The sequence below is a fragment of the Martes martes genome (genome assembly GCF_963455335.1).
Source record: "Martes martes genome assembly, chromosome: 15".
NCBI classification, from domain to species: Eukaryota; Metazoa; Chordata; class Mammalia; order Carnivora; family Mustelidae; genus Martes; species Martes martes.
The window spans coordinates 58,825,537-58,851,733 of record NC_137903.1 but is presented as its reverse complement, the minus strand read 5'-3'; the positions used below and the strand labels follow the sequence as shown (position 1 = coordinate 58,851,733).

Genomic DNA, 26,197 nt, shown 5'->3' with positions numbered 1-26,197 from the left:
GTGGGGGTGCGGCACGTGGCTCTGACGCCTCCAAGGGATTCCTGAAGCTCGGATTGTGGTGGGGACAGCACACCGTCTGTGATTTTGTCCTCCTGCCGCCCAGAGAGAGTTCTTGGATCTCCAGGTGCAGCCGCAGAATTCACAGAATGCCCCTGGTTTGCAGAGCTCTGTATTACTGGGTTTTGGTGGGGAAATACACAAAGTCATCAGGAGTCTGGCCGCCCTCTCAGGATTTAGATAGTGGCGTGGGGGCTGAGCCACACGGCCAGCCGAAGAACCCCCACCGTGACAGCCTGACAAGTGGCCTTTGATAACGTACGTTGAATCCACACAGAGAGAAAGAAAAGGCTGGTTTTAAAAAGAAGGGGACGTGGATCAAGAAAGAGGAAGGAGGTTGGAGAGAAAGTAGACGTAGATCACAGGCCTCCAGCTTCTATTAGAAATACAATGTTTCAAGGTCATGTTCCTGAAATGGTCCATCATCTTTTTCCCCACTAAGAAGCTTGGTCCATTTCATATGCTCTGTGTGGGTGTATGTGTGTGTGCACAAGCGCGTGTGTGAGTGAAGGATCCAGGTAACAGATGGCCAGTGGGAAGTTTAAAAGCCTGTCCAGGAGGCCCGAAGGGCAGATCAGGGAAGGGCCTGAGGTCCACAACAGCACCCTGTGTCCCGTGGCAGCCTGTTCCCGCCTGCCCTGCAGAGACAGCAGCTGAAATGCCCCACGAATTAGCAGAAGGGTGGTTTGTAGGTCACGTGTGTAAGGCTCGGGTTTATAAGAGGCTGAGGACCCAGAGGGTTTTGAGCACTCCCGAACGGCCTTACAGCCTGACCCACCTATAAGGCTGTGACCCTGAGACCTGAGTCCCAGGGAAGGGGGCTCTGGTTCCCATCGCTCATGGTCCACTCACCACGCGTGTCTCTTCTCGTTTCTGCCAGGCTGAAGTGTGTGCTGGAACCGTGGCAGAGGTGATCCAGTCTGTGGTCAACGGGGCGGACGGCTGCGTGTTCTGTTTCGGCCACGCCAAGCTGGGTCAGTGAGAGATTTCCTTGTTCCTGCCGTGTGTATCCCCGGGCATGCGGTCTGGTCTTCTGTTCCCGCCCCGGAGTCTGCGGATGAAAGGGGAGGTTGTCTCCTTTAGGTGCCCAACTGTAGAATCCCCCCTCACCGTTTCTGCTTTTGAAATGTAGCGTTCATGCTAAGTGGAGACCCAGGCTTCTTGAAAGGGGTGGCAGGGTCCCTCCCACTTGGTCCAGGTCAGCGGCACGCCCAGAAAGCCACCAGGAGGGGGGATGCACGCCGAGCCGGGGCTCTGGGGTTCACAGTGGTGGACGGAGCCCAGGACAAGGCACAGGAGCAGCCCCCAGGCCAAGCCCAGAACCATGTCAGGACCCATCTGGGGATGGCATCGGACAGCCAGCCTCAGTCCCCAGCCTTCAGGCTGAGCCAAGCGAGAAAGGACAGGGTCTGGATGCTTGGACCCCCTTCAGGTGCCTTCTTAATCCTGTCCTGGGGCCGTCTGCTCTGCAGGCCTTACCTTAGGAGCTGGGGAAGTTAGGAATTTGGGGAACTCCGGAAGTGCCCCTCGGCAGAAGTTCCCACAAAAGCCTTGCAGTGAAGGGGGGGGGCATTTGAGGCTGAGACCGAAAGCTCATTTCATCTGCCTTCGGTCTTCTCGATAACGGATCAAAGCAGCAATGCAGATTTTAATAGAATTTGCTGCTGCGATAAAAATATACACCGCATTTAACTTGAGCAAGGATATAAAGGGCAAGGCTGTGGGTTTCATCTGGGTGGTGATAAAAAGAACCATGACGGCGCTGGAAGATCTCGGCCTTCCCTCCTCGTGTAAAACAGGGCAGCAGCTGGATAGCGTTTGGGGTCTGGGATTGTCCTCGAGCGGAGTCCAGGCTTAGATCCTCTCCTCGGGTCTGGGCGCTCACGTTCTTGGTCCCTGGGGCTAGGAGATGCCCTTGGTGGTTGCGGTCCTCGACCCTTAGTATTTCCCTCCTTTCCCTTTCCTTCCCCCAACTTCTCGGCAGTGGGGGGCAGGGAGGGGGCGCACTTAATAGAATGCCCCCCTCCCCCCTCCCCATGCTCACACTGTGTTCCTTCCTGCCTCGCTCCCCCCAGGGAAATCCTACACCATGATCGGAAAGGACGATTCCATGCAAAACCTCGGCATCATCCCCTGTGCCATCTCTTGGCTCTTCAAGCTGATCAATGAGCGCAAGGAGAAGACGGGGGCCCGGTTCTCGGTGCGGATCTCAGCCGTGGAGGTGTGGGGCAAGGAAGAGAACCTGCGGGACCTGCTGGCCGAGGTGGCCACGGGCAGCCTGCAGGACGGCCAGTCCCCGGGCGTGTACCTGTGCGAGGACCCCATCTGCGGCACGCAGGTGAGCAGCTCCCGGCTGGGGTGCGCGCCCGTGACCCCCCGGCGGCTCCCTCCTGGGGCGGGGCCGGCTTGCGAGTGTTTACTTTAAGGTGGCCGGGAGCTGTGTGGCTGCAGCTGCTGAGCCATCCGCTCCCCCAACCTAAATATTTGTACCTTGGACCTGATTGACAGTGAACAGGAGCCGCGATCCTTGTAGCCATCGTGGGGGGCGGGGGTGGAATTCACTTTCTTTACGCCCCTTTCCACAAAAAGGGAAGTCCAGTGTTTCTTTTGTTTAAACAACAAGCCGAAATATTTACTGCTCTGCACAAAGGGCTCCAGCCCTTATGGGGGCTGTTTATGGCTCTTTAATAAACCGTGTTTCTGGCCCCGGTTTTGCCGCCGGCAAACGTAGCGCTATATTAGTAGCGCTATAGGAAAAAGTAAGAACCACTTTCTAATTAGCACCATGATATAATTGCTCGGTCTGTGGAAGCCCGGAGAAGCTCCCGTCCGCCTGTGCGGGGCGTGACGCAGGACGGCCGTGTGGGTCTGTCCCTCGCTGGCTGACTGCAGGGGGAGGAGGGGCTCTGAGCTCCCTGCTTGCCGTCCAGAAGAATCGGCTCTTTCCATCTCCAGCAGGCTTTATTTCCTAGATTTTTTTTTTTTTTCAGATTAAGTTCATTTTGATGAGCCCCTGCCTCATCGCAGGTGGGATCTGTTTGCGTAGGTGAGGATACTTGCACTTGGCCATGTTCTACTCCTGTTCCGAGCACCTCACATCCTTCCGTTTCGGTTAGGAATCTCCCCCCACCTCCAGCTGCAAAACTCATCGTGATTTGCACGGCCGCACGTGACCTGCCCCTGCCTACCTTTCCAGCATCCTCTCTTGCCCCTCCTCGTAAATTACACGCAGGTGCCTAAAAAAAGCCGTGCCCCTCAGACTTCAGCGTGCATGTGGGTCGCTGGGGATCTGGTGACCCTGCAGGTTCTGGCTCTGTAGGACTGGGATAGATTCCCCAAAAACATGTCTCGCAAGTTCCCATGTGACTCTGATACGGCTGGTCCAGGGACCGCACTTTGAGAAGCTCAGTCCGGTGGCACCTGCCTTCTGTTCCCTTTCCAAGAATTACCTAGATGTTCAGATACGCTATAGCCTCCATTCACTTTTTTTTTTTTAATTAAAATGTTAGTTAACATAGAGTGCAATATTGGTTTCTGGAGTAGAATTCAGTGATTCATCACTCACAACTCCATTAACTTTTATAAAAACTCTGCCTGGGAAGTCCCACATCGGCCAAGGATCTGGTTCTCTGAAGGCTAAGAAGAAGCCATCAAGTCCTCTTTATTTTAACTCTTCTTATTGAAAAATCACAAAAAAATCTTTAGCTTATCTTTCTACCATAGTAAGTACAGGACCGTGAACACAACCGTCTCTCTTCGAAGTCTGAGGATTTTGAAGGTGCCGGGTTCCCAGATCAGCTCTCACCATTCAGAATGATAGTGCAGTCAGAGTCAGAAATAGAAAATTCTAAGAATGTGTGCCGACCCTGAGACATACACGGCAGACTCTTTGTTTGACCACAGCCGATGTTTCCTTTTTTCCCCTTAAGAAGGAGAGTTGCTCCAATTCTTTTTTTTTTTTTTTAAGATTTTATTTATTTCTTTGACAGACAGAGATCACAAGTGGGCAGAGAGGCAGGCAGAGAGAGAGGAAGGGAAGCAGGCTCCCCGCTGAGCAGAGAGCCCGATGCGGGACTCGATCCCAGGACCCTGGGATCATGACCTGAGCCCAAGGCAGAGGCTTTAACCCACTGAGCCACCCAGGCGCCCCTCCAATTCTGATAATATTGTTCTGTTGAAGGTTTCCTCTAATTTCTAAGGGATTTCATAGGATTTAGACACATGGCTCACAATGGTTTCTTAATTGATTAAATATGCCATGATCGTGAATTTAGAAATTAACGTAAAAATAGATATTCCTTAAATAATTGAGATGAGACCTTCAAGTATGTTGGGTGTTTTCGCATCTTGTTTAAAACTATGCTCGTACATATAAGTCTAAAAGTGGCTTTAAGTCGCTGGAGAAATGGGGAGTGGAGTTCAAGCTAACCAGGGTTGGCTTTTCCTTCTTGGGGGAGCCAGTGCTGTCTGGCCTGAGGTCCCATCGTGCCACCTGCCTGTCTGTGAACATTGTAGTCTTTGAGAGCAGGATGCGGTTGCGTCCTCCGGGTTTTCTTAGGTAGGTGGATAGCCAAGGGCATGGGTTTGCAGGGCTCTGCAGAGGTCAGGCTGGGCCCCCTGCTCCCCCAGTCACTTGGATATGACCTCACACTCCACACCTGCTAAGACTCGCTGTGAAAGTGTGAAATGGCTAAAACTAGATTTCATCCCCTATGCATGCTCAATATTATCTTTCAGCAAAGGGTTTGTGAAGCAGAAAGCCCCATGTGAGTCCAGACTCTTGTTCTAGAAGGATCTCCAGCCTCCGAGAGGCATGCAGCTTCTCTGCACAACAGAGGGCCAGGCATGGGTGGTGCACAGACCCTCCTCGGTAGGGAGGCCTCAGCTCTCGGCTTGTGTCTTCCAGCTGCAGAACCAGAGCGAGCTGCGGGCCCCCACGGCCGAGAAGGCCGCCTTCTTCCTGGACGCCGCCATCGCCTCGCGCCGGGGCAGCCAGCAGGACTGTGACGAGGACGACCACCGCAACTCGCACATGCTCTTCACCCTGCACATCTACCAGTACCGCATGGAGAAGAGCGGGAAAGGGGGAAGTAAGTGCACGCGCCGCCTGGCCCAGCCCACCATCTGGGGCAGCCATGCCCCCCCATGCCCGACGTGGGGCTTGAACTCACGACCCTGAGATCGAGCCCCCCTCCCCCTCAGTCCATCGACCAAGCCAGCCAAGTGCCCCTGACCCTTTTTTAGCGGGGTACCCTGGCACCGGTACGGGGTCTGCTGACTGGGAGTTCCAGACGATGAGAGAGCCTGGGCTGCGGTTTCCTTTGAACTGTCTGGGAGAAAAGGGTTTTCCTTGGTGAGGATAATTGACAAATGCAATTACCAGGGGATGGTGAGCGAGGACAAACTTTAAACGGAAAAAACAACGGGTGACTTGTATCTTTTTTGCACACACTTTATAGGTGCTCTCCGGGAAGGTCTAATATTTACACCCCAGGCCCCCTGGTGATGGGTTACTCATCAGTAGCTTGAGTCCACTCTATGGACCCGGGAGAAACAAAAGCATTTTTCTAAATTGCCTATAAATCAGACTTTGGGATAACTAACCAGGTTCTGGCTTCCTCTGTGCCTCGGTGGCATTCCTCTGTAAGACCCGGGCACAGGCCTGCTCCATGATGAGCGGCACCCCCGGGACCCCAGTGTGCTGGGTACACAGGCCCCTTTTGGCTCCAAAGCCAGCACTGACCACGGTGCGGCACCCGACCCTTTGCCTGCCAAGTCGTGTAGGCTCGGCGCTCTAAGGAGCGTCTCAGGTGGGATTCTGGACCATGGTTTGCGTGGTCCATTGACCTGGCTGGGCTTTCTCCCCTGTGAGCCACAGGCCTGGACTGCCGGGTGACAGCTTCCCTACTCTCTCAATGTCCACTTCTAAGAACTTTCAAAACACAGACAGTCAGCCCCCCAGTATTCCCTGAAAATGATTGCCTTGGGGCACTGGGTGCCAGGAAAACGGACATTAGCTCCAAGCTAGGAGACTAACCCAGGGGCCTGGAAATCGTGAAGCTAATTGACCAACACAGAGGCAATCAACAAACCTAATTCTCTGTGGGGCCCTGAGTTAGGCGTCGAACCGGGATCAGGAGCTGGACTTCCCGGTTCTCTGCCTGTTGCTGGAAGACCTGGAAGCCAGTATCCTGGGAACAGCTCTCGGGTCTTCTCTGGCCCCCCAGAGAAGCTCTGCCCTTCCCCAGTCTCAATGCCTCCGCTGGCCCAGTCGTCTGCCATTAACTGTTATTGTCATTCAGTTTTCATGAAGTCCAGTTCACAGTCAGAAAAACCTACCCCGTTGGTGTGTTGTTAGATGAGTTTTGGCAAATCTGTATAGCTGGGTATCCCCCGCCACCATCCAGATAGAGAACAAAGCTGTCCGCACCAAAAGCTCCCCGCCCCCACCCCGAGCCCCTGACCACCACCGTTCTGATTTTTGTCCTTTAAGTTTTGCCTTTATCCAGAACCTCATCTTGATGGAATCCCGTTTTCCCCGTGTGACCTTTTGTGTCTGGCTTCTTGCATCTGGCTTGAAGCATCGGAGACTTACCCACATGGTTGTGTGTACGGGTTGTTTGCTTATTTTTCTCGACGGAGACTGGAGACTTGCCCCTACCCCTCCTCCCACCCCCAGGCCTGAGATCTCACCATATGCCCCGGGCTTGGGGGCTGCCCAGGAGTCTAGAGATATTGGCCTCACTGGTGGGGCACTGGGCATCCCAGGTGGCCAGCCAGCAGCAGCCTGGATCTCTCTTAAACGGGCCAAGGTCATGGAGGTCTGACTGCGGGGTGAGCAAGAGAGTTTGAATGGGAAACTTCCAGAGGAAATTGATTCCCAGTGATGGGCTCACACCCGAGTACCGCACTTCCGTTTAGAAAAACTTTCTCAAAGAAGGAAACAAGGGATTAGGACGGGGATGAGAAGATCCAGACTTTTAAAACTTGACACAGAATCCCCCCGCCCCGCAACAGTCTGGGCGCTGGCTTTCAATTCTGCCTGCACTGTTTTTTCTGGGTTGTGTCTTAGCCTCATGAATGGGGGAGTCTGAGAAATGTTTTATTCTTTGAAGCTTACTTTTTTATTTTATTTAAGCTTTATTTCTTTAAAGCTGTTCTTTTCTTTTAAGTCAATATTAATAATCAGAGCCTGCTGTGGGTGCTCGTACTTTCAGCAGAGGGTGACTTGCAAAAGGTACGCATTTTCAGCCAAATTGCTTCCAAATGGCACTGAGCGGGAGATCTCAGTAGACAGTATAATCTCGTTCTCCTTCTAGGTTTCAAACCGTGCTGAAAACAACTATATTCAGTTTTTCTTCTTCTTTTTTTTTTTTTTCGTGGTTCTGCTCTCGATTTGGAAACTGAAAGTAGGGAGGACTCTTGAAAATAAACAGTTAATGAAATGACTTTGACTGTAAGAAGTGGAAATCGAGCCTCACAGAGGTGTGGGCTGGGCCCTGTCCAAGTCACTCCGCAACACGTCTGGGCACTTATGGAATATTTAAGATCCCATTCGCCTCCTTGCTGTTTATATATCAGGAAGGCAAATTGCTTTTAAATAATAAATTCAGGGTAAAGGAAAAGGCAAGTACCATTAATGGCTCCCCAAAACGCTTTTCGTTACTTTCTAATGTATCTGTAGATGAGAAGTCGGGGAGGGGGGGTGGGAGGGAGACCAGGGGACGTCACCTGCCTGCCACGGCACCCAGCTTCCCGGGAGGAGAGGAGTCTAGGCATGGATGTGCACAGCCGGCCCCCAGCCCGAGGCTCGCTTGACTTCATTGAATTTATATCTGCTTAAAATATAATAAGGAGATTCAGAGTGTTGTTTAAAATGGAAATTTTTGTTTACTTATACATAAGTAATAATCCCTGTGGACCTGGCAGGCAGAACTCAATTAAAGGAAAGTTTATTAATTAGTTACCCTGCAGGGAAGCAGAGAGCGGAGTCTGCTGCTGTGAACAACGGGCCGTCGGTGGCTTAGATGGTGGGTTTCAGACAGGTCTCTCGGGAAGAGCTTGCCACGTGTATGCATGCGCCTGAATCTTACACACGTATGTATTTTACACGCACACATGTGTACAGACATACACACATATAAAAGGGGCAGACAAAAATGTTTTAAACGTGTCCATCCAGGATAGGAGAGAAAATGTACTGTTTCACACATAGCCTTTGGTTACACTTGAAATATTTCCCTGGTTTAGGGAGTTTTTGGAGTCTTAGTGGGGCCGACTCTCCGACGGTTCTGGAACCTTCGCCTGCTTTGCCGAGCTCATGTGTGAAGGCTGAGAGCCCCCATGGGAATTCCAGCCTTGGGACAGAGCCCCAGGGCCCGAATGATCAAGAGCGTCTCCTCATGAGCGGGGCTTTCAGGAGACTGTCCACACTGTTGAAATCAAACGGAGCGAATGCTGTGTTTTCAAAACATCGGTGCTTCTCTGTCACCTCATTCAGGGACGTTTCTGAAGGAGAAAGACCATCCAGTTACCTTTCACATCAGCAGGTGGTGTGAGTTCAGAGAAGTCCTTGGTGCAGCACAAGCAGGAGATGGTTAATTGAGAAAGTCCGAGGGGAGGATCCTGTAAAATGGTACATTCATGCCATGAACATTTCATCTCATGAATATTTATTTCAGTAATATTTCAAAACACACACACAAATGGGTATTTATTTACTCATCCATCCTCTGATATGGATTTTTCTCTTCGAAATGACTTTGCAATCTAAAGTTCTGCTTTTATAAACCACGCTCATATTAATAGTCTGGTTCTTGCTTTAAATTTCTTCTAAGTGATTCAAGAACTCAAAAGACTTTCTTACATTTTTTCCCCTGCTCTATAATTTCTCATTTCCACCTAATCCAGCATCTCTTTATTTTAATTTAATTTAATTTTATTATTATTTTTAAAGATTTATTTATTTATTTATTTGACAGACAGTGATCACAAGTAGGCAGAGAGGCAGGCAGCGAGAGAGAAAGCAGGCTCTCCACGGAGCAGAGAGCCCGATGCGGGGCTTGATCCCAGGATCCTGAGATCATGGCCTGAGCCGAAGGCAGAGGCTTAACCCACTGAGCCACCCAGGCGCCCCTTAATTTTATTTTTTAAAGATTTTTTTTTATTGATTTGAGAGAGGGAACATGAATGGGGTTGGGGGAGGCAGAGGGAGAAGCAGACTCCCTGCTGAGCAGGGAGCCTGACATGGGGCTCGATCCCAGGACCCTGCGATCATGACCTGAGCCCAAGGCAGACACTGACATGACTGAGCCACCCAAGGAGCCCCTTGAGTTTAGCTCTTCAAGAAACACTAGCTCTCTTTACACGATCCTATCTTACTGGTTTGCATAAGATTTGCTCCTGTTTTTTCCGTGATGACAAGCAGCATCCGTGGGTGTAGGAGGGAGCCCAGATGACCCGTTAAGTATGCAGCTCACCTGCAGGGAGCAAGAGGGTGCAGACAAATGGGAAAACAGCCCGCCCGGGCCACGTGGATCCCATCAGTCCACAGGCCTCACAGGTGAGGGCCACGCGGCAAGGCAGCGGTTCCCAAATTTGGCCGCAACCGAGAGTCACCTGGGGGAACATTCCAGTGAATCCCAGGGCCCAGGGCGCACTCCGGGCCGGTTAAATTAGAAAGCCGAGGCGCAGGAGCCAGACACCCGTGTTTTCTTAGCTCCCAGGGTGATTCCAACGCGCAACCAGGTTTGGGAACCGCGAAGCTGCGAGAAGGTGAGTTAAAGGCGCTTCTACTCGCTTTATAGTGAGCCGTGGCTTTTTGTCTTAGCTTCCGCGTTACTTTTCCAGGAGATGTTGGGCCTTTTTTTTTTTTTTTTTTCATTTATTTGGGGGCGCGATTTATTTAACCCCTGTGAACCTCGTTTTCCTCGTCTGCCCCACGGAACCGATGTCCGTCTTACAGGAGGGTTGCAGGAATTAAATGCAATCAGAAGAGCGTGTCCCGGCACCTCCCGGGCCCTCGGTCAGCGGGAGTCAGGAGGGTGGCCCAGGAATGGGGGGAAATTAGGATTGCTTCCTATGGGGAGGGTCTGGCCGCGCTCCAGACTTGCCATATAACCAGGAGAGCGCGAGTGAAGGGTGGCGGAAGGCCTCTGGGATCCGTCCACCCCACGCTGCGACCCCGGAAATCTCGGACTGTCTGCGGATCACAGAACTTTCTCGCCAGCCATCCGGAGTGACGCGCGTCCTTGCCGGTAGCACGTGGCCTGGGTGCGCTCACCTTGTCCCCTCGGAGGACGCCCCAGGCGTGGAATCCAGGACTCTGTGGCTGCTTGAACTTGAGTGGGTTGGGCGGACAGACTCGATTTTCCACGGTCTGGCTGGGACTCCCGTTCTGAGTCACGCAGCCCTAATTATAGGTGTTTTATAACGTTCTTCGGCTCGGGCTAAACTGTGCCTTTGTTCTCTGTGTTCTGTTTTACTCCGTGTACATTGTGCATTTTATTCCATTACATCAAATGGTCCATTAGAGTCTAAAAATCCCAGCCGGTCCCTGTCTTTGCCCTTTAATCTGCAGCACAGGTAGGAGATCTGAGCTGCTCTTGTCTAGGTAATTAGGTTGCAAAACAGATGATATTTTGCTTTAAAAATAACTATTTCCCTAGCATGCTGCTGTGACCTGATCTTGCGTGATACGAAATGGGATAAAGGAGAAGTTCCGTGTTGTATCTTCCCTTGTGAGGGTTTTTCCCAGGGAGAGGGGAAGGGGGAGAAAACGTAGCATCCTTGATGTGAACAGTTCTTGTCCGTGGACGTATCCGAGTCACTGGGCCCCTGTGGATGGAGATGCTGGGCTTTCCCTAAACAATGCTCACCCTTTCTCCTAGATGTGGACGTTGAGGGTGGGACTCAGTAGAGGCAAAGTGAGGGTCCTGCCCTCCCGCATCTGTGCTCGTGGGGCCTCTGCCCGCAGATCGGTGGACACCCAGGGACTGGCCACAGGCTCATCCCACGTCCCCAGGACCCAGACCCGGGCCCATCCCACCCCCTGCATCTACTTTCCCACCGCAGCCCCTTTTCCGCCTTGCCCCCAAAGTCACGGTTTCTGCAACAGCTTCTGGAAGCTTCTTTGTCTACCTTTGCTGCCTACCTTCCACGCAGAGCAGGGGAGGCAGAGGGAACAGTCGCTGTCCCAGGAGCAGGAGGACCTGAGCCACCCTGGAAGGTGGGATCCAGTGGTCTGCTGCTGCCTGGGGAGCCGGGCAGTGGGGAGCTGATCTAGAGGCTGGGGTTGTGTGCGGGGGTGGGGGGGCACTCCCCTCGGAGAGTGGGGCCGGGGCAGAAAGGGAGCCCGATGCCCCCACCATCTGGGGAACTGGCTAAGGCCACATTGCACAGGATGGAGGGGTACGGGTCTTGAAAGAGTGAAGCCCCTCTGCCCCCTCCCTCCTCCCCGCAGGGCGGTCTTGACAGGTTTCCTGGTTGAGAACAAAGCAGGGGCACGTGGGCAGCTCAGTGGGTTAAGCACCTGCCTTCTGCTCAGGTCATGATCTCAGGGTCCTGGGATCAATCCCCGCCTTGGCAGGGGGGGGGGTCCCCCGCTTGGCAGGGAGCCTGCTTCTCCCTCTCCCTCTGCCCTTCCTCCGTGTGCTCTCGCGTGCTCTTTCTCAAATAAATAAAATCTTTAAAAAAACAAAACAGCTTTAACAAGATACACTTGAGATAGAGCAACCCACATATTTGGCTTTGCGGTCTGTGTATAAGCCCATGAATGCGAACATACAGTCGAGATAAGGGACAGAGCCCTCACCCTCCAGATTTCTCAGCCAACGTGTCTTTTGCCCTTTTAAAAATTGTTTTTGTCCTATAATTAAGCTTCGAGAGTTTTTATATGCTCCGGATAAAAGTCCTTTAGCAGGTAGATGTTTTGCAAACGGTTTCTCCCAGGCTGTGGCTTGCTTTTTTATTCTCTTAACTGTGTATTTCGAAGAGCAGAAGTAGTCAGTTTTCACGACATCCAGCTGATCTGTGTGTTCTCTTTTTGGTTTCATAGCTAAGCAGTCTTTGCCCAACCCAAGGTCAGAAAGGTTTCATGCTATGCTTTCTTCTAGAAGTTTTATAATTTTAGGTTTTATATTTAGGTCTCTGATTCATTTTTATCGTAAACGGTGCAACGTATAGATTAAAGGGGTTCCTGTTGCGTGTGTGTGTGTGTATAGAACAGTTTCTTCAGTCTGATAAAAATGTTTCTGAAAAATCTGCTAACATAATGGGAAAAGACATGCAGCTTATATATATATAATTGGAAAGAGAGCACGTATGAGAGCGGGAGGAGGGGCACAGGGAGAGAGGGAGAGAATCTCGAGCAGACCCCACACTGAGTGTGGAGCCCAATGCGGGGCTCAACCTCGCAGCCCTGAGCTCTGTGTAATGGTTCCAGTACCATTCATTATAAAAACTATTCTCTCTACTAAATTACCTTTGTTAAAAATTCCTTGTTCATATTTGTGTGGCTCTGTTTTGGGATTCTCTACACTTCTCCATTGATCTCTTCATCTAGCTTTACACCAAGACCACACTGTCCTGGGTTCTGGTGGCTTTGTAACAGCCCTTGAAATTGAATCCTGTACTACTAGCCTTCCAGTTCTGTCTTTATTTTTAAACGTGGTTTTGACTAGTCTCTATATATGCATCTCTATATAAATTCTAGAGTCGGCTTCTAAATTGACTTTGCAGCATCACTTTCTACCAGAAAAAGACTGCTGGGATTTTAACGGAGATTACGCTGAATCTGTAGGTCCATTTGGCGAGAATTCACATCTCAACGATGCTGAGTCTTCTGACTCACAAACGCAATGTCTATCTCCGGTTTTTAGGTCTCCCTGAACGTCTCTCAGCAATACTCTGTCGTTCTCTGTGTATAGATCTGTCTTCTGTGCAATTTACGCTAAAGTATTTTGTATTTTCATCCTATTATAAATGGTATTTTAATTCTTTTCAAAGATTTTTTTAGAGAGCACAAACAGGGGTAGGGGCAGAGGGAGAAGCAGACTCCCCACTGAGCAGGGAGTCCGAGGCGGGGCTTGATTGCAGGACCCCGAGATCATGACCTGAGCTGAAGGCAGACACTTAAGCGACTGAGCCACCCAGGCACTCCTGTAAATGGTATTTTAAAATTTCAATCTCTAGTTGTTTGTAAATACTAGAAATACAGGGGAGCCTGGCTGGCTCAGTCAGTAGAGTGTGCGACTCTTGATCCTGGGGTTGTGAGTTCAAGCCCCACCTTTCAGGCATGGAGCCTGTTTTAAAAAAAAAAAAAAATGCAGGGGCGCCTGGGTGGCTCAGTGGGTTAAGCCTCTGCCTTCGGCTCAGGTCATGATCCCAGGGTCCTGGGATCGAGCCCCACATGGGGCTCTCTGCTCAGCAGGGAGCGTGCCCCCCCCAGCCTGCTGCTCTGCCTACTTGTGATCTTTGTCAAATAAATAAATTCTTTTTTTTTTTTTAAATGCGGTTCATTTTTATCTGCTCATCTTGTATCTTGCAACCTTGCTAAGCTCTCTTTATTCATCCTAGTTGCTTTTTTTTGTGGATTTTGTTAGATTTTCTGTGCCGAGGACCATGTTAGTCCACAAAGACTGTTTGACTCTTTGCTTACCAATCTGGGTACCCCAACACAACACTGAACAGAAATGGTGCGAATGGACATTCTTGTCTCATTCCTGATCTTAGAAGGCGTTTGATCTTTTACCATTAAGTGTGATGTTAGCAGTAGATTATTCAGAAACTCTTATCAACCTGAGGAAACTGCCTTCTGGGCAGTATTTTGCTGAGAATTTTAATCAGGAATAGATGTTGACTTTTGGTAAATGTTTTTTTTTGTGTTTCGGAGGCAACCTTGCATTTCTGGGATAAATCCCACTTACTAGTGGTCCAAAGTCCTTCTTATATGCTCCTAGATAGTTTCCTAATGTGGTTCTCTATTTGTTTAGCAATTTTATACTTATGTTCATGAGAGATATTGGTCTTTGGTTTTCTGTCTTTGTAATGTCTTTGTCTATTTTTGGTATCAAGGAAATCCTGGCTTCATAGAATGAGTTGGAAATACGCTCTCCTATTTGATTTTCAGGAGGAATTTATATAGAATTGGGATAGCCTTTCCCATTCTTATACATTATCATTTCTTGAGTGTTTGGTTGAATTCACCAGTGCAGCCTTGTGACGTTGGAATATTCTCTGTTAAAAGGTTGTTGACTGTTGTTAACTACAGAACCTATTTCTTTAACGGACATAGATCTATTCATCTTACCTGTTACCCCTTGAAGGAGCTTTGGGACTTGACATCTTTCAAAACTTTTGTCCATTCTTCCAAGCTGTCTAATTGACGGGTGCGATGTTTCCTTATTATCCTTTTACATCTGTAGAAATGGGAGCAAGGCCATCTCTCTCATTTCTGACATTAGTAATTCATGTCTTCTCTCCTCCTTTCCTGATCAGAGGAGGTTTGCCAAAGAGATTTATCATTCTAGAGATTTATTGAAGAACCAGCTCTTGGCTTCATGGATTTTTCTCTACTGTTTTTACTTTTCTATTCCATCGATTTCCGCTTGTATGTTCACTCTTTCCTTTCTGCTATTTAAACTTTAATTTGCTCATTTTTTTCTTCTGTCTTAAGGTGGAAGCTGAGGTTGTTGTTGTGAGACCTCTTTTTTTTTTTTTTTTAAAGATTTTATTTATTTATTTGACAGACAGAGATCGCAAGTAGGCAGAGAGGCAGGCAGAGAGAGAGAGAGAGGAGGAAGCAGGCTCTCTGCTGAGCAGAGAGCCCGATGTGGGGCTCGATCCCAGGACCCTGGGATCATGACCTGAGCCGAAGGCAGAGGCTTTAACCCACTGAGCCACCCAGGCGCCCCAAGACCTCTGTTTTCTAATCACGGCGTTTAATGCTGTAAATTTCCTCCTCCGTACTTCTTCAGCGCTCTCACACATCTTCATTCACTTAAAAATGCTTTCTAATGTCCATTTTGATTTCCTATTTGACCGTAGGTTATTTGGAACAGTCCTGTTGAGTTTCAAAATATTTGAGAATTTTCCAGATATCTTTCCATGCCAACTTCTGATTGAATTCCATCGTGTCAGAGAACATACTCTGATGTGAACCCTTCAAGATTTACTTAGACTTGGTTTACGGACCAGAATATGGTCTGCCTTGGGAAATGTTTTGTGTGAATTTCAAAGGAATGTGTATTTTGCTGTTGTTGGGTTGAGTGTTCTATAAATGTCAAGTTGGTTGACCGTGTTTTCCAAATCTTCGACATCTTTACTGGTTTTCTGTCTACACGTTATATCAATTCTGGAGAAAGGGTTATTTGAAACCTACAACGTAATTATGGACTCGCTTATTCTTGGAGTTCAATGAGGTTTTGCTTCAAGTATTTGAACGTCTGTTACTAGATGCATAAATATTTTTGATTGTTAGGACCGCTGATGAATCATCGCCTTTATGAAATGTTCCTATTTGCTTCTATTCACACTTTTTGTTTTCAGTTTCTTTTGTTTAATGTTGATATAACCATTTCAGCTCTCTCATGGGCACTGTTTGCATGGTCCAGCCTTTCCCACTCTTACACTTTTAATGGATTGTTTCTTTATATTTGAAGTGCGTTTCTCATAGGCAGCCTACGGCAAGGGCTCGCTCTTTTGTGCGGTCTGACGATTTCTACCTTTCAAATAAGAATGGTCAGACTATTTACATTTCATGTAATTATTGACATGGTTTGGTCCAAATTCTTATTTTTCACTAGGCTTTCTATTCAACTTACCTGTTCTTTCTTTTCCTTTGCTTTTATTTTTTTTTAAATCTGCCTTTTTTGGATTTACTGAATATTTTTAAGAATTTTACTTTAGATCCTTTGTTGGCTTCCTAGCTGCAACTGTTCTCCATTTACTGATCTCTTTAGCGTTTATAGTATGAACCTTTAAATTATTACAGTCTGGGGGTGCCTGGGTGGCTCAGTCGGTTAAGCCTCTGTCTTCGGCTCAGGTCATGATCTCGGGGTCCTGGGATCGAGCCCCACATCGGGCTCCCTGCTCAGTGGGAATCTGCTTCTCCCTCTCTCTGCCTCTCCCCCTGCTTGTGCTCTCTCTGTTTCTCACTCTCTCAAATGAATAAATAAAATCTTATTTTTTTAAAAGTTGTTATTACAGTCTGCTGTCAAGTGATGTTATAGGACTTCATGAATGGAATAAGAATCCTACAGTGCAGTGCCTCCATTTCCTCCCTTCTAATCTTCGTGCTATTGTCCTTGAACTTCTAAATTTTGCGTATGTTAGAACCCATACAGGACAATGGCCTTAGCAGCAAGTTACCTTTCAAAGAAGTTTAAATACTAGGGGGAAAAGCAAACATTTACTGGCGTAGTTACCATTTCTAGAGCTCCTCGTTCCTTTGTGTATATCTTCTGTGGGTTTGCTTTGGTGACTCCTTCCAGCTCTTTGAGTCTGAAAGAGTCTTTATTTCCCTTTGCCTGAGGATGATACTTGTGTTGGATATATTATTCTAGGTTGACATTTAGAAATGTTGCTTCATAGTCTTTTCACTTGTATCAGTTCCAACAAGAAACTTGTCATCATCCTTTTCTTTGGTCCTTTGTATGGGACCCGTTTTCCTCCTCTGGTTGCTTTTAAGGTTTTTCTCATTATCCCTGGTGTTAAGCAGTTTGAGTATGAGCCTTAGCATAGTTTTCTTCACATTTCTTGGGCTTGGGGCTCATCGTGGGTCTGTGGGTTTACAGTTTTTTATCAGGTTTGGGAAGGTCTTGGTTGCTGTGTCTTTTTTTTTTTATTTTAAAAAATAAATTTTATTTTTAAAATTTTATTTTTAAAAATAAAAATTTTTAAATTTAAATAAAATAAATTTAAATTTATTTAAATTTATAAAATTTATAAATTTTAAATTTTATAAATAAATTATAAATATATTATATATTTATTTATATATTATACAAATAAATTTATATAATTTATAAAATTTATAAAATATAAATTTATAAAATTTATTAAAATTTATAAAATTTTATAAAAATTTAAATAAATTTAAATAAAATTTATTTTTATTTTATTTTATTTTTTATTTTATTTATTTATTTGACAGACAGGGATCACAAGTAGGCAGAGAGGCAGGCAGAGAGAGAGGGGGGAAAGTAGGTTCCCCGCTGAGCAGAGAGCCTGCCACGGGGCTCGATTCCAGGACCCCGGGATCATGACCTGAGCCGAAGGTAGAGGCATAACCCACTGAGCCACCCAGGCACCCTTCTGTTTGTGTTTTTATTTTTAAAATTTCTGCCTCATTTTGGACAGTTTCAGTGACTTTGTCTTGAAATTTACAAGGCTTCCCTGCTGTGAGATGGGATCTGCCGTTGACACAGTGTACTTTTCAGCTCTAGCTTTCCTTTTGGTACAGAAGCAGTTTGTCTTTTTTAATTATCCCATGTGTCTACTTAAGTCTTTAAACATTTGAAATATTGCCATAACTGGATTTTCACTTTTGTTTTGTTTCGTTTTGTTTTGTTTTGTTTTTGAGAGAGGGGGAATGCATGCACAGCAGGGGGATGGGGCAGAGGGAGAGGAAGAGAGAGAGAATCCCGAGCAGTGGAGCCTGATGCAGGGCTTGATCTCATGACTCTGAGGTCATAACTTGAGCTAAAGTCAAGAGGCAGACCCTTAACCAAGTAGCCTCCCAGGCACCCCTGCAATACAGCCTTAGCCATTTTAATGTCCTTCACCATCACGATCTCATATCAGTCAGTTCTGTTTGGTTTCAGTTATCTTTTCGTTATGAGTCTCATTTTCTTTGCATGCCGTCTTGATGGATGCTGGACATCTTTGTATTTTATAAATATATTTTTTTAAAAATATTTTATTTATTTGACAGAGAGACACAGCAAGAAAGGGAACACGTGCAGGGGGAGTGGGTGAGGGAGAAGCAGGCTTCCCGCCAAACAGGGAGCCCGGCTCAGGGCTTGAGCCCAGGACCCTGGGATCATGACCTGAGCGGAAGGCAGATGCTTAACGACTGAGCCACCCAGGCGCTCTGTGTCTTATAAATATTCTTAAGCATTGTTTTGGGTTATAGTTATTTCTGAACAGTTCAATCCTTTCTGGTCTTGCTTTTAAGATTTGGTAGGTGGGACCTGATCTATGCTCATCTCGGGCAAAGCATTCCCCGCTACAGAAGCGAGACCCTTCTGGGTCCCCTATCGCATGCCTGGTGAATTTTGAGGTTTCTAGTCTGGCTGTTGGAAACAGGCATTATTCCTGGCCTTGCATGAGTGCTGTATGCTGTTACCTCTAATCTTCCCGGGTGGCTAGCTCCCCAGCTGTGTGGTTCCCTCACATGCCTGTCCTGACCAGTACTCCGTTGAATACTTGAGGGGATCTCTGCAAATCCCACGTTCTCTTCTCTCCAGTACTCTGTCCTGCCAGCTGTTGCCACCTTGGTCTCCCTGGACTCCAGTCTGTCTCCTCCGTTCTGGTAGTCCACTGCATCCCCCCGGAGTTCCCCATCTCTGAGCCGTAAGCTGGGCACAGGCAGTGCTCCCCTTGTTTGTTTGCCACCTCCCAGGGATCACGGTCCTTCACTGCTTGATGTCTAGTGTCTTAGAAACAGTGGCTTTATACATTTTGTTTTTAGGTAAGACCATTGATCTCATCCCTGTGATGTCATCTACGCCAGAAGCAGAAGTCCTCATGAAAAAGTGGCTTCACTTTTCTGCCCTTCTGTTTTCTCATCTATATTTCTACAAAGAACAAGGGGCATTCAGCTCATGGCTTTCCTGCGGAACTGAATGCGACTGGTGCTTGTGCAGTGCCCGGCACTTGGTAGATACTCGGCAAATACTTGGATCGTTCCCTGTCTCTGCACCTGGTTGTTACTTCTTCCTGATTTTTACCTTGGGGTATCAACCTGACTGCTGGCTGAGCTCTCAGTCAGGGGCTCTGTGACGATCAACCCAAACACATAATCACCCCCGGGCCCTTCAGACGCCCCTCGAATCGGTTTCAGAGTTCTACTCTCCAAAGAACATGTAGGTGCAAACCTTATCCTCCTCGTGGGATATTTACCTTCTCTGAGGTCTCCTCCAATTCAACCTGTGGGAATTACCCGTTTGTTTATAGGATGGACGTCAGGAGGTTTTAGGTCGGTGATGTGTGGCAGACAGAATTCAAGAGGACCACACTGTTCGCAACCGAGCATGATTTTTGGGGGTTTCCTACTAAGTCACGAGTGTCATCCTTTTCCTTCCCCATCTAGTTTTCCCTCCGGCTTCCCAAGGAGCTACCTGAAGGACAGATGAGCGTTTGCCAGAACCTAACCACCTCTCTCTTGTCTTCTCTGTGTCAGTGTCTGGAGGCCGCAGCCGTCTACACCTCATCGACCTCGGCAGCTGTGTGAAAGCTCTTAGCAAAAACCGGGAAGGAGGCTCAGGGCTGTGCCTCTCACTGTCCGCTCTGGGCAATGTCATCCTGGCTCTCGTCAACGGCAGCAAACACATCCCCTACAAGTAAGTGATCCCTCCACTGGACGCACGGGCTGGGGTAACACCGTGCCAGGGCTGGGCATGAGACTCTCGGTCCAGTGACATCTCGGGAAAGGCGCATGCGATGGAGGGACCGTCTGGACCGCGCTGTTAGCTCTTTGCCTGAACCAGCCTTTGCTAACGATTATGTATTCCATGCTCTTCCGAAATCAAAAGTTGTGAAAATCCTTCCATTTGCCCCCATCCTGACTTCGGCTCAAGTCAGGGAGAATAGGAAGTTATCTCGGTTGGGGTCTCCAGTCACAGTTGCCACTGGTAGATCATTGCCGCCATCGCACAGACCCTTCACGGGCATGACGGCAAAGGCGGGAAGATCGAACTACCCTTCCATTAAGAGTCGGGCTGTCCTATTTAACCAATAAAAATACAGGATGCCCAGGAAAATTTGGATTTCAGAGACGCAACAAATAATTTTTTTGAATGGAAGTATGCGCCCAGTATTGCATGAACCTCTAGGAATCCTGTATTTTATCTGGCAACCCTACATAGGAGAGCTCCTAAAACTTGCCACTGCCACACACCATCCCCATGCAAATGTTTACTCCAGCCCCAAGATCCCTTCTGTCCTTCCATTATGCTCCGAGAGGATGAATTTAGAGCTGCTCCTGTGTCTGGAATGGCCAACGCCTGGCTGTGTCATCTGTGCCCATGAATGATCCAGCCTAGGACCACCCCTTACCACCACCACCTGACTCAGCTCTGCCACTGAACAATGTGGTGATGGTGCGGGGTGCTCCCTGCTTGTTCGGGGCTTTGCCAAAGCCCCAGGTGCTCCCTTCACGAGCTCCCGGAACCTTCACGCACCGTAAACAGATGCTTCCGCTGTGCGTCTTCTCTGCATCACAAGGATGTGAGATACCCCAAGGATATGAGACTCAGAATGGTAGGAGGGTGGAAGTTTTTTGTAAAATTTAGAACACTGGAGCCAAGAAGGAATAATGATCCTCTGGTTGGGCCTACCTGCATCTACGTCATGGCAAGAACACCTATGGGGTTGCCGTGAGGATGAAGCAAAGGTACACGGTGTCTTTTTTTTTTTTTTTTTTTTTTTAATCTGTAAAATCAGGCAAAATCTAAGTCACTGCTGTGTGGAGGAAAAGCTAAGTCGGGCCATTTGTTCTATAATGAGCAAGATTCGGGACGAGTCCTCGTCTTCTCCTTCCCCTCTGCCCAAGCTGTGACTTCCTTCACTGGGAGGACCATTCGCACGCGGACTTCAGCACTTTAAGTGACAGGTGTAATCCTATGCGTCTCAGCTCCTGAAATTTGGAGACCTGGTTGGATAAACCCAGAAATGGTTTTCCCAGCCCTTGGAAGGACCCTTTCCTATGAGAAAAAAATTTCAAGTTGTAGGTTCATAAAGTTTTATTCAGTATCATTTCATCAGCTGAAAAAACTCGAGGTGTCGTTACGAGGGAGGAAGGGAGGGAAGAGGGAAAAAAGAAAGATCTGGACGGGGCCTGTCAGGGCTGCAGACTTAGAAAGAAAGCATACCGGCCTCAGTCGGACTCCCTGTCCATAAAAAGGGAGACGTGTCTATTAAAGTGAGAATAGATCACAATGTTAAAAAAAAAAAAAAAATTCAAAATACCACATTCTCGGTCACTGATTATATATTTTACTTCTATGTCTCTCACGTTGTTTCTGTGGAGTGACAGGCTTTTAGGATTTCAGTAAATATTTGTTGAACTGGTGGTGGGGAGGGAGGGGATGGGTGAAAGTAAACCCGTGAAATGACTTTTACCGCAGACGAAGTAACTTCCTTTGGGTTCTAGTTGCATTTCATTGTAAACATCCAGGGAGAATTGTTTTTATTAGTAGTTGGAGGACAGTTAAACATATGTGGCATCAGCTAGTCCCAAGGACCAGGCACCCGCTCCCTGGGGAGGGCTGACAGAGTGTGACAGAGTGTGACACCTCCGTTCACCATCCCCTGCAGACATCTGTCTCCTTCACCTCCAGCTTTCTTCCTTCGCATGCTAGCTCCGTGGGAGTGATGACTGCATCGTTGGCATGTCTGGAGTCAGCACAGACTTAACAAAAATTCGGCGTCTGCTCAAGACCTAGACTTGAGCCACAGTCAGGACCCTCCTGGAGATCTTGCCCATTGCTCGGGGCCGGGAAACATGGCAGCCTGGCCGTCCTCCCCAGAACACTCGTTTACCAGTGACTCGTCCCGCAGCCCTCAGTCCCTCGTGCCCATCTTCGTGTTCGAGCCTTGAAAGGCCCCTGCTGTACTCACCCCTCAGCCTCCGCACATAGCCAGTGTTTGGCGCCTGTCGATCCCCCTTTGCAGATGCATTCATCCAACTAGAAGCTCTCCCCTTTCAAGGTCCAGGAAAAGAAGGCAAAGATGTACTCCGATCCCCAAGCCCGGTGGTGGCGGGATCAAACTGCCTCAGTTTCCAGGGCTTGGAGACCTTGGCAGCACGGGGCCCACTTAGCCAACCCGCTCCCCCAGCCCCATCAGGCCCCGTGATCTGTGAGCTGCTGGGGACTCGCCCAGCATGGGGCCTTTAGCGAAGGGCGGGAGGGCTCGGATGTCCTTTATCAATTCAGTCAAGGCTCTAAAGCCACATTATGCTGCATTTTGTTAGCATACTAAACACCTCTCACCAGTCAGACCTCATCTTTTCCGGGAGGGAGGGCGGAGGTTTCCTGCCCTGGCAGCTTCCTCTCATTCTTGCTCACGTGCAGCAAACACCAGGGAAACCAAACTCCACATGCCTTACCCTCCCCCCTCCCAGAGCCACAGAACCCCCCCCCCCTTCATCGGTCACCCTGGACAGCTCGGAGCTTGCAGCCAGCATCCCTGGTGTCTGCTTCTGGGAAATTAACTGAAATGCACACGGAGGGGAGGTGGCCTGTCCTCATTTTTCTTCTTCATTCTCTCTGACTGTCCTTGTGAGCAAGCTAGAGTGGGGGTTTGGAGTCATTACCCATCCCAGGCACTCCTGTGGCCACCTCAGGGGTGCCCCGAGTGGTTTTGACTTTGCAGACGATCTTGGCTTTGGAGCCGTCGGGTGGGCACGGCTCGGGCCGCAGACTTGCCAGCCGATCCGAGCGTGATAAATCCGTCCTGCGTTCACAGGAGCTTGCAAGGGAGGCCGGGAGACCACCAAGGGCCCCAGCCCCCTCTCCAGGTCTGCACGAGCAGGCCGCACCCGTGACTCTCCAGCTCTGGGGCATGTCCTGTCTGGGGATCTCTGCGGCGGTCCCGAGCATCCGGCTCCCCTCTGTTGCTCATTTCAGGGATTTGCCATTCCCCTCCCCCGCCCGCCCCTTCCTGGGCACCAACGTAACAGGAGTTTTTCCCAGTTGATAGATGAGAAAAGAAAGAGGCTGAGGCATTACAAATTCCCATGCCAGACTCCAGGATTGCAGACACACCGGCCCCCGGAAGGGTTACGGCGAGGATCTGGCCGTGGGAACTTAGCTCTGCCCTCGGGGCTCTCGTGTCCCAACTGATCTGCAGGACTGTGGTCTTTCCAGGGACTCGGACATTCTAGCCACCACCGAGTCTCTCGATAGAGAATTTTGGGGCCCTTTGAGATGTTGTCCTAGAAGGGGTACAGACCCTTAGGGAACCTACTCTCCGCACTGAAGCGTCTAGTTTCGTTTACGGCTGTTACTGCATTTGGAGAAAGAATTGCCTAGCAGGACAAAAGACCTGTTTGCTTGTTTTGCCAACAAGATGCTTGTCCTCTGATTCCAAAGACCAGACATTTTATGATGTCTTGGTTTCCGTTTAGCAAGAGGTCACGGAAGATCACTCCAACACTCGTTCGTGCTGTGTCTGAGACTCTCTTCCCAAGGCAGCTTGAGAGCTGTCTCTGTTGTGCAGCCCCAGGAAGGCAGGGATGCTCGATGCCCTGCTTCGACGGTTTGGTCCGCGGTTCCGACCAAGACCCGCTCCTTGTTTGTTCACGTCGGCCGCTGACCTGTCTGGCGTCCCCGAGCTTTCCCCTTCTCGGTGGCAAATCTGTGGGTGGCAACCGGGGAGCCAGAGGCAGGCTGTTGGGATGCAGGCTGGAGCTCACGACAACCCCCACCGGGGGGGCCATGTCGAGGGGCTTCGACTCCACAGAAGCACTAAGGAGTCCGCCGTGAGGGTGTGGGATGGGAGCACCTCTCCTCCTCAGGCCCTCGTGGGGTGGGGAACCAAGGCCACCTTAAGAACATTCCTGCATCAGAGCAGCTCGTTCAGGCCAGTGAGCAGCCCTGGAAACTCCAAATCCAGTCCGTGACTTGCGGAGAAATGACTTTTCTTAAACAGAGGCAGCTTTCCCGGCATGTCCGCGCCGCTTCTCATCGCCGGCAGGGGTGGGGGGTGTGGACTCCGTGGGTGGCACCCGCGGCCCCGGGCCTGAACTCGGGAGGCCTTTCCAGGACTTGCTTCTCTGTGTAAGGCAGACCTGCCTCTTCTTGCCGTGAGAAATGTTTTCTCCCAGTGGCCACTGGGATAGTCTCTGCTCTCCCCAAACCCGAGACCCACTCGGTGTCCGTGAAACTCAGGAAGGGCGTTATAGGTCAGTATTACCTGCAAAATTATTTCCCCGGTTCATGATAGGGTTGTCCAGATGTATATTACTTACACCTAGTATGAAATTACATAGGTATTTTCCAGGAAAAAATGTAAAGGAATCACAGTTCTCCAGGTTTACTGACGATAGCACGGACCAGAAACTTGGTAAGAATCTTCCCGTGAGCGTGTGCGTGCGTGTGTGTGTGAGAGAGAGAGACACGCATATTTAGCAACCTTTAAATGTACATTAATGCCGTATTATCTCCTCCTGATTTACAGGGAGAACATCAATTTAGAACTATTTGCACGAACTCCGGATACCAGTTTATAGCATTCCCTGTTTAGAAATAAAATAACTAAAGTCTTGGGTTGCCAGGCAACCACAGCAATGGTAATTCTTAGATGGCTGCTTGAAAAATACTCATTTTTATACATTTTAATGACTGTTAGGATGCAAAGAAAGCAGGTCCGGAAAAATCACCAGGACGTAGACACCCCTCCCCCCTCTTGTTGTTTTTTTTTTTTTTTTTAATTTGAACATTCTTTCTTTTGTTCTTTCCTCCTGGCTCCATTTACTTCCCTGGCCAGTGGTATCTTCATATTCAATTATGGGTATTTCCAGAGATCGATGTTATGTTCTTAAGAGTTTAGCCACCACTCCCAGTAAATAGAGTCCCACAGGTCACTCGGGGAGAAATGAGGCTGTCTGGGAATCGGCAGGGTTGCAAGCCCCAGGTTCAAGCATCGGTCCTTCTCCACTACCTTGGCTCACACACTCTGTTCGGGCCAGTTTCCCCCCTCGTCCATGGCTCACCCCCGACTGGATGACGGGCCATGTGCTCAGAGGACTGTGGGTAGAAACGGAGACGTCCTTGTTTCCCTCTTGGCTCTTGCAACAGTTTCCTTCCTTTCCGTTTGGTCCCGGAGATTACGAACAAAACCCTCTTCCCTCCAGATTCTGAACCAGTTGGCAAAGAGTTACAAGAGTACGACGGGGAGCTGAAACAGTCTATCTGCTTAATCCCGGCAGAGTGCAGGGTGGGCCCCTGTCCCTCCGCAGACCAGATGCCAGGACCCACCCACGGGCAGAATCGGGCCAGCAGGGCAGTCAGGTGCCCGGACAGCCCCGTGGCTCATGTGCGGGAGAGAACGTGTGCGTTGCAGGGAGAGAGACAGACGGACAGACAGACAGCGTTGGGCTGGAGCTGCCCAGCCTCGCCGGGCAGACCTTTCTTGTGCCATGCGAAGAAGTGAATAAAAGGGCAGATAGAAAGGCGGGAACGTGTTCTTCAATCTTTCCAAGGGGGCAGAGGTTCCGAAATGTGGACTGGCCGGGTCGTAGGGAGAAGCAGCGCATCGTTTCCAATACTTATTTTCTGGTTCTCCGGCAACGTCCTGGGTAGTTAGCCTGGGGCGTGAATGAGCCCTGACTTCGGCTTATTTCGTCCTGGGAGCCCAAGGATGATGGCTCGTCGTCCCTGTTCTCCGACTGTGTCTCGGAAACCGCTCCAGATGCTTGACGGGCGTCGCTCGGCCCAGGCACAGCCGCACGGCCCAGGCCCGACTGAGCACGCTCGAGCCGCAGATGGGACGCCGGAGACAGGAGGGCCGAGTCGCTCGGCCACGTCCGCACAGCTGGCGGGTGACAGCCTGCTTCGCTGGCCCCCTCCCCCCGTGCCACGCTGCTTCCTCACTCGGTGTCCCGGACACGCTCAGTCAGGGCTGGCGGCAGGAGCCGATGCGCTAAGACGGTGGAAGTGAAGGCGAAGCTCCGAGGCGGGGGCCCGGCTGGGGCCAGCGGTGCGGGCAGGGGCAGCGGCGTCCAGGCCTCCCCGTCTTGGGGATGGCCACGGGGCGGGGGCGGGGGGGCAGGCGGACTCCCGGAGCCTCGTGGCAGTGGGCGCAGTGGGATGGGGAGGGTGGAGGAGGGAAGGGCACCCACGCCATCGAACCCGATTCAGAAATGCCAGCTAAGGGTGTGGGACTGAGCGGAACCCTCCTCACTCAGGGTCTGCAC

The 26,197-nt window shown here is 49.6% G+C and overlaps 1 protein-coding gene across 1 annotated transcript in view; it reads left to right on the top strand.

Moving 5' to 3' along the window:
• KIF26B (kinesin family member 26B) overlaps positions 1-26,197 on the top strand; it is a gene marked incomplete at both ends in the record, with an annotated part of 417,901 nt that overhangs the window by 346,884 nt on the left and 44,820 nt on the right. The window contains 4 exons of the mRNA XM_080824350.1: positions 938-1,031; positions 2,133-2,395; positions 4,964-5,147; positions 19,460-19,619. Coding sequence (XP_080680476.1) covers positions 938-1,031; positions 2,133-2,395; positions 4,964-5,147; positions 19,460-19,619 — 701 coding nt within the window. The remainder of the gene's footprint in view (positions 1-937; positions 1,032-2,132; positions 2,396-4,963; positions 5,148-19,459; positions 19,620-26,197) is intronic.